Source organism: Salvelinus sp. IW2-2015, unplaced genomic scaffold (assembly GCF_002910315.2).
Source record: "Salvelinus sp. IW2-2015 unplaced genomic scaffold, ASM291031v2 Un_scaffold3383, whole genome shotgun sequence".
NCBI lineage: Eukaryota > Metazoa > Chordata > Actinopteri > Salmoniformes > Salmonidae > Salvelinus > Salvelinus sp. IW2-2015.
Genome location: NW_019944665.1, coordinates 33,356 through 42,495, shown reverse-complemented (window position 1 = coordinate 42,495; position 9,140 = coordinate 33,356). Strand labels below are relative to the sequence as shown.

Genomic DNA, 9,140 nt, shown 5'->3' with positions numbered 1-9,140 from the left:
CGTTGTCATTCTAAAATGTCCTGATAAAGGAAAATAGCTCTGTGTGTTGTACAATAGCCTATCCATCAAGGAACAGTTCTCTACACATTATGAGAAAAATATCTCTGTGTCCAACAGACTAACGAGACCCTACAGTAAAAATCAAGCAGACATTAACACATTATAAACATAAATTTGTTAGGGATGTTGGATCTAACGTGGAGCACGGCATTACTGTCTTTACAGAGTAATGAATGAAGACCACTTTGGTTGTTGTTGCATGTTGTGATGTTTGTCATTTGACTGTCATTCAGAAAATGATTCCTGGATCAGTTGATGAATTTCAGATTTCCCCTTTAACACCACATCAGTCCCACGATTGCCTCTGTTTTAACACAGTAACGGTACCTACAGTTAAGTCGGAAGTTTACATTACACTTAGCCAAAATACATTTAACTCAGTTATTCACAATTCCTGACATGTAATCTAGTAAAAATTCCTGTCTTAGGTCAGTTAGGATCACCACTTTATTTTAAGAATGTGAAATGTCAGAATAATAGCAGAGAGATTTATTTCAGCGTTTATTCTTTCATCACATTCCCAGTGGTGTCAGAAGTTACATACACTCAATTAGTATTTGGTAGCATTGCCTTTAAATTGTTTAACTTGGGTGAAACATTGCAGGTAGCCTTCCACAAGCTTCCACCAATAAGTTGGTGTGAATTTTGGCCCATTCTCCTGACAGAGTGGTGTAACTGAGTCAGGTTTGTAGCCTCCTTGCTCGCACATGCTTTTTCAGTTCTGCCCACTAATTTCCATAGGATTGAGTCAGGGCTTTTGATGGCCACTCCATACCTTGACTTTGTTGTCCTTAAGCCAGTTTGCCACAACTTTGAAGTATGCTTGGGGCCAGCTAACATCAGCTATTTAGCCAACTAGCTATGGTCAGCGAGCGTGAGTACCAAATCACCGGAGACCACTTAGAACCAACTAACAAAACCCAACAACAAACATGACTGCAGATCAAAAGAGCAGAGACATACAGAATGATGTCAGGAAAAATCCCAACATCCAAAATAGAAGATTCCAGATGTCAGTCAGCTAGCGCGCTAGCAGTAAGCCAAGGTGGAAAAAACGTACAAACTCCCGTAGTCTATCTCACAGACATGCTGAAAAGTAGTGGATGGGGAACAACTTCCTGAAGCCTGACGCTTTCCAAACAATAGTGTCAAAATGTTTTTTAACTCAAAGCTTTGAGAATCCAGAATTTATAACAGCCAAATATTATTTAAATTATTATAGATGACGTGCCACACCGTAGCAGCATAGCTTTTATGTCTTTGACTAACCCATGGCCGTGTTCGAGATGATCAATTCATGCTGCATTGTGGGTAAATGGTGACTAGCTGACTGATTTATAAATAACAATGAGTAGTTATTTATGATGCAAGGTGATTTGTAGATCAGTTAGTCTGCAGTCGGTTCTGAAACGTCAAAAGGAGCAAACAGGTATGATTTTCTCTTTGTTTTGAAATAATAATAATAATGAAGAATAAATTTTTACAAATGTAATAAGCAAAACATAACTGTTTGATACTTATAGGAAACCAGAACTTCAATACAACTAGCTTACTAAGTCTTTAACCACCACTGTGTTGTTACACTGGTGAGTAAAAACTCATGTTTCCTACACGCTAACTTTTTGTCTGAAGATAAAATATACTATTTTCTCTACTGCGTTACCAACTCCAGTCAGCAGATGGCAGTGTGGAAGATTAAGCAATGCTGTTGGTGTGACGTATAATCTATGGACGGAACGCTTCTTTCAGCAGCAGCCAAACAGTTCGTCAGCCACATCCGTAGCTTGCAGACAAAATAGCCAACCAATAAAGCTCTTTAGACGCTTTAGTGTAATATTAGCCACTGTGTTTTAAACCCACTTCTTTGTCGCCGAGTTAGTATCCGATTAATTTTAACCAGTGTTGTTGTTATTAGTCCAGCTAGCCGGATGGCATATGTGTAGGTACTAGCCTAGCTAGCTACGACTCTCCAACCATGAGCCTCCACTAAGCTTGCTTCAGAGTTCAAGTAACAGACACATCTCCAAATCAACAGTTCAGAGGACATCAGCCTTCATGGGTGAGTATTTGCCTGCAAAAAGAAACCACTTATAAAGGACACCAATAATAAGAAGAACTGCTTGGGCCAAGAAACACGAACAATCGACATTGAGAACCGGTGGGATCTGTCCTTCGTCTGATGAGATCAAATTTTTGATTTTCAGATGACCTGGCCTCCATAAATCACCCGGCTCAACCCATATGAGACTGGTTTGGGATGAGTTGGACTGCAGAGTTAAGGCAAAAGCAGCCAACAAGTGCTTAGCATTGTAGTAACTCTTCAAGACTGTTTGAAAAAGCATTCCAGGTGAAGCTGGTTGAGAGAATGCAAGAGTGTGCAAAACTGTCATCAAGGCAAAGGTGGCTACTTTGAAGAAACTCTCAAATATAAAATATATTGTGATTTGTTTTACACTTTTGGTTACTACCATAATTCCATATGTGTTATTTCAAAGGTTTTGATGTCTTCGCTATTATTCTACATTGTAGAAAATAGTAAAAATAAACGTCAAAACCCATGAATGAGTAGGTGTCCTAACTTTTGACTGGTACTGTATGTGTCCTTACTTTTGACTGGTACTTATTTTCTCATGCAATTACAGTAGGATTATCCATTTGGTTTTAATTTCTAGGTCATGCCAGTAGGTTACAGTAGGTTGGTATCTCTCTAGTCATGCAGTAGGTATACAGTAGGTTTTATCTCTTTAGGTCATGGCCAGTAGGCTGACAGTAGATTGTAACCTCTAGGTCATGCCAGTAGGCTTACAGTAGGTTGTATCTCTCTAGGTCATGCCAGTAGGCTACAGTAGGTTGTACTCTTCTAGGTCATGCAGTAGGCTACAGATAGGTTGTATCTCTCTAGGTCATGCCAGTAGGCTACAGTAGTTTGCAACTCTCTAGGTCATGCCATTAGGCTACAGTTGTTGTATCCAATGGAAACAATTATCAACCCAATGTGGAAAGTGTCGAATTGGTCAACAAAAATAATGGCTATTTGCTACGTGAGTTTTACTTGTCTAAGACAGAAGTTTCGTAATGCTTAAGTTATTATGTGGACACGTGACATATGGACAATTTAAATAAAAACACCATAGGAGTTGTCTCCAGATCGCTATGCATATTCATACTAGTAGCTTAGCATCTCTCTCCATTGAATACAGGCGGTTGACGACAACAAACCCTCATAGAATATACAACAAGAGATTACAATAATAAGATGTATACACCAATCCAAGAAAGGATATGCGGGAGCTAGACAACCGCAAGTGCGCTTTGTGGGACAACCGACTCCCTTGTTAGGGCGGAGAGAACATCTTGTCAGTATATCCATTATCTTTGGTGTACCAACCCCAACTCTCACATGACACTATTTGGGGGCACGGTGTGCAGTAAAACATCACTTACATAAACAATCACTACATTGCCGTGCCCCCAGTCTGCGGTCAGCAGATAGACCCTTCTCAATATATATGTTACGCTCACTTTTTGGAACGGACGGAGAAAACAAGGCGGTAGCTTGTTTTCTACGTCGTCTGATTCTGACATATCAGTCATTCATCTAGAGGCCCTCCGTTGAGAAAGTATTGACGAGCCAACTCCGAATATCCAAATTAAAAACAAATTTAACGCGGTACTTACTGGTGTTAATCAGATCTCCCATCTCCTCCTCTTTCATCTTTCAATGTGACCAGTAATCTCCCCTTCCTTCTTCACTACAAAAACTCAACACTCCTCGTTATCCTCCTCTTTCACAGTAACATCTCTCCTCCTCTTTTCACTCTGAACGCGTCTTCCTCTTCTTTCACTGAAACGTCGTTCTCCTCTTCTTTCACTGTAACAGCCTCACCCCTACTTCTTGTGTTTACTGTGACATCCTCTTCTTCCTTCTCCTCTTTCACGACAATGTTCAGCCCCAGAGCTTCTTTCTCCGTCCAGCAGACCGCCTCTTCTTTAACAGGAGGGGAGTAGTTTAGTGAGCTCATGGTCGGGGATGTTAGCTAGCTAGCTATCATTAGCGACTAGGCTAGTGCTAACTTAACCAGCCAGGCTACTAATAGCTGAACTAATAAGAATAAACGTAATATTAAATTAAATAGGTTAACAAGTAGATACGACAGAAGTGTGTCTAAAACACAGCAGTAGGTATATACACGAAAGCGTTAAATAGCTTGAATCTTCGGCTATGTTGGCTAGCAAGCTACCGAGGTGGTTGACGAGCTGTTTCTGAAGAACCGTCCACTAGAACATACGTCACGCTGTCAGGTAGCCTGAAAGGTACATCGCCGTCTGCTGACTGGAGTAGGCAAAGCCGTCAGTGAGGATCTATCATTTAATTTTCAGCAAAGATTATTTATGTATAACTATGAACATACAGAATGAGTGTTAATGCGGTAAAATTACTACCCAATTACATAACTCTAAATATAATACTAGCACGTACATTATTCCCATAAGTTGTATACATCTGAGATCTTGACTAGTTTACTTGCTCATGTCGACCATTAGATGTATTAAAAAAGACTGTTATATCTACATGGTAACAAAAATTAATGGCATGTATTATACTGAATGATAGTCACCTCTACAGGTACAATCAAGTTTTATAATGACAGTTAGGTCTGAGCTTCTACATTGAACAATACATAGTGCAATTATGGAAGACTAGGTTCTAATGCTCCTACATGGTGTAAAACATTAACTAGTCGTATACTGAGAAGAATATGCACACATGGTGCAACGATAGACGTGAAGTGTTTATAATGAAACAACTTAGGTCATACTACTGCATCCAACATGATGCTAACAATACCATCATGTGATTGATTATATAATGAACAGACTAGGTCTATACTGCTCGCTACAGTGTGTAACAACTACATCATGTAGCATGTATATAATGAACAGATAGGCTCATACTGCTCTACATGGTGCTAAACAATTACATACTGTAGATGCTATATAATGAACAACAGCTAGTCTATAGCTTAGTTCTCTACATGGGTAACAGTACATATGTAGATGTAATATAATTGAACAGACTAGGTCATAATTGGCTCCTACCATGGGTGTAACAATATCATAATGTAGAGTATATAATGAACGAATCAGTCATTACATGGCTCCTACATGGTGTAACAATACATCTGTAGATGTATATAATGAACAGACTAGGTCTCATACTGCTCAACATCTCTCTCCCCAAAAATCGTTTTATTACTCAAAGCTTTGAGAATCACAGAATTTATAACAGCCAAATTATTATTAAATTATTATAGATGACGTGCCACACCGTAGCAGCATAGCTTTTATGTCTTTGACTAATCCACTGGCCGTGTTCGAGATGATCAATTCCATGCTGCATTGTGGGTAAATGGTGACTAGCTGACTGATTTATAAATAACAATGAGTAGTTATTTATGATGCAAGGTGATTTGTAGATCAGTTAGTCTGCAGTCGGTTCTGAAACGTCAAAAGGAGCAAACAGGTATGATTTTCTCTTTGTTTTGAAATAATAATAATAATGAAAATAATTTTTTACAAATGTAATGAAGCAAAAACATAACTGTTTGTACTTATAGGAAACCAGAACTTCAATACAACTAGCTTACTAAGTCTTTAACCACACTGTGTTGTTACACTGGTGAGTAAAAACTCATGTTTCCTACACGCTAACTTTTTGTCTGAAGATAAAATATACATATTTCTCTACTGCGTTACCAACTCCAGTCAGCAGATGGCAGTGTGGGAATTTAAGGCAATGCTGTTGGTGTGACGTATAATCTAGTGGACGGAACGCTTCTTTCAGCAGCAGCAACAGTTCGTCAGCCACATCCGTAGCTTGCTAGACAAAATAGCCGAACAAATAAAGCTCTTTAGACGCTTTAGTGTATATTAGCCACTGTGTTTTAAACCCACTTCTGTCGCCGAGTTAGTTATCCGATTTAATTTTAACAGTGTTGTTGTTATTAGTCAGCTAGCCGGCTGGATATGTTGGTACTAGCCTAGCTAGCTACGATCTCCAACCATGAGCTCACTAAGCTTGCTTCAGAGTTCAAGTAACAGACACATCTCAACATCAACAGTTCAGAGGACCATCAGGCCTTCATGGTTGATATTGCTGCAAAGAAACCACTTATAAAGGACACCAATAATAAGAAGAGACTTGCTTGGGCCAAGAAACACGAACAATCGACATTAGACCGGTGGAAATCTGTCCTTCGGTCTGATGAGATCAAATTTTTGATTTTCAGATGACCTGGCCTCCATAATCACCCGGGCTCAACCCAATTGAGATGGTTTGGGATGAGTTGGACTGCAGAGTGAAGGAAAAGCAGCCAACAAGTGCTTAGCATATGTAGTAACTCCTTCAAGACTGTTGAAAAAGCATTCCAGGTGAAGCTGGTTGAGAGAATGCAAAGAGTGTGCAAAACTGTCATCAAGGCAAAGGGTGGCTACTTTGAAGAATCTCAAATATAAAATATATTTTGATTTGTTTTACACTTTTTTGGTTACTACATAATTCCATATGTGTTATTTCAAAGTTTTGATGTCTTCGCTATTATTCTACATTGTAGAAAATAGTAAAAATAAAGTCAAAACCCATGAATGAGTAGGTGGCCTAACTTTGACTGGTACTGTATGTGTCCTTACTTTTGACTGGTACCATTATTTTCTCATGCAATTACAGTAGGATGTATCCATTTGGTTTTATATTTCTAGGTCATGCCAGTAGGTTACAGGAGGTTGATCTCTCTAGGTCATGCCAGTAGGTTACAGTAGGTTTTATCTCTTTAGGTCATGCCAGTAGGCTACAGTAGATTGTAACTCTCTAGGTCATGGCCAGTAGGCTACAGTAGGTTGTATCTCTCTAGGTCATGCCAGTAGGCTACAGTAGGTTGTATCTCTCTAGGTCATGCAGTAGGCTACAGTAGGTTGTATCTCTCTAGGTCATGCCAGTAGGCTACAGTAGGTTGCAACTCTCTAGGTCATGCCATTAGGCTACAGTTGGTTGTATCCAAGTGGAAACAATTATCAACCCAATGTGGAAAGTGTCGAATTTGGTCAACAACAAAATTAATGGCCTATTTGCTACGTGAAGTTTACTTGATCTAACAGAAGTTTCGTAATGCTTAAGTTATTATGTGGACACGTGACATATGGACAACTTTAAATAAAAACACCATAGGAGTTGTCTCCAGATCGCTATGCATATTCATACTAGTAGCTTAGCATCTCTCTCCATTGAATACAGGCGGTTGACGACAACAACCCTCATAGAATATAAACAATAGATTACAATAATAAGATGTATACACCAATCCAAAGAAAGGATATGCGGGAGCTAGACAACCCGCAGTGCCGCTTTGTGGACAACGACTCCCCTTGTTAGGGCGGAGAAACATCTTGTCAGTATATCCATAATCTTTGGTGTAGCCAACCCAACTCTCACATGACACTATTGGGGGGCACGGTGTGCAGTAAAACATCACTACATAACAATCACTACATGCCGTGCCCCCCAGTCTGCGGTCAGCAGATAGACCCTTCTCAAATATATATGTTAKGTCACTTTTTGGAAACGGAACGGAGAAAACAAGGGGTAGCTTGTTTTCTACGTCGTCTGATTCTAGACATATCAGTCATCATCCTAGGGCCCTCCGTTGAAGAAGTATTGACGAGCCAACTCCGAATATCCAAAGTTAAAAACAAATTTAACGCGGTACTTACTGGTGTTAATCAGATCTCCCATCTCCTCCTCTTCATCTTTCAATGTGACAGTAATCTCCCCTTCCTTCTTCACTACAAAAACGTCAACATCCTCGTTATCCTCCTCTTTCACAGTAACATCCTCCTCCTCTTTCACTCTGAACGCGTCTTCCTCTTCTTTCACTGAAACGTCGTTCTCCTCTTCTTTCACTGTAACAGCCTCACCCTCTACTTCTTGTTTTACTGTGACATCCTCTTCTTCCTTCTCCTCTTTCACGACAATGTTCAGCCCCAGAGCTTCTTTCTCCGTCCAGCAGACCGCCTCTTCTTTAACAGGAGGGGAGTAGTTTAGTGAGCTCATGGTCGGGGATGTTAGCTAGCTAGCTATCATTAGCGACTAGGCTAGTGCTAACTTAACCAGCCAGCTACTATAGCTGACTAATAAAGAATAACGTAATATTAAATTAAATAGGTTAACAAGTAGATACGACAGAAGTGTGTCTAAAACACAGTAGGTAATATACACCGAAAGCGTATAAATAGCTTGAATCTTTCGGCTATGTTGGCTAGCAAGCTACCGAGGTGGTTGACGAGCTGTTTCTGAAGAACCGTCCACTAGAACATACGTCACGCTGTCAGCGTAGCCTGAAAGACGTACATCGCCGTCTGCTGACTGGAGTGGGAAACGCAGTTGAGGATCATATTTTATTTTCAGACAAAGATTATTGTAAATGGATTTAATTAAATAATACCATTATATTGAGACATACAAAGACAGGAATGTGTTGATTGATTAGTGCGAATAAAAAATGGTTACTACAGCACATTTAAGGCAGTTTCATTAAGTCATACTAAATCTAAATAATTAGCTAGCTACTGTAGGTCTATACTGCTCCTACATGGTGTAACAATACATCGTGTAGATGTTTATAATGAACAAACTAGGTCTATACTGCTCCAACATGGTGCAACAATACATCATGTAGATGTATATAATGAACAGACTAGGTCTATACTGCTCCTACATGGTGTAACAATACATCATGTAGATGTATATAATGAACAGACTCCTAGGTCTATACTGCTCCTACATGGTGTAACAATACATCATGTAGATGTATATATATGAACAGACTAGGTCTATACTGTCCTACATGGGTGTAACAATACATCATGTAGATGTATATAATGAACAGACTAGTCTATGCTCCTACATGGTGAACAATAACATCATGTAGATTATATATGAACAGACAGGTCTATACTGCTCCTAAATGGTGAACAATACATCATGTAGATGTATATAATGAACAGACTAGGTCTATACTGCTCCT

General features: G+C 39.4%; 1 protein-coding gene across 1 annotated transcript in view; it reads right to left on the bottom strand.

Moving 5' to 3' along the window:
- Positions 1-8,426, bottom strand: part of LOC112075774 (zinc finger protein 180-like) — a gene marked incomplete at its 3' end in the record, with an annotated part of 11,353 nt that extends 2,927 nt beyond the window's left edge. Inside the window, exon 1 of the mRNA XM_070441057.1 lies at positions 7,828-8,426. Coding sequence (XP_070297158.1) covers positions 7,828-8,167 — 340 coding nt within the window. The remainder of the gene's footprint in view (positions 1-7,827) is intronic.
- Positions 8,427-9,140: the final 714 nt, after the last annotated feature.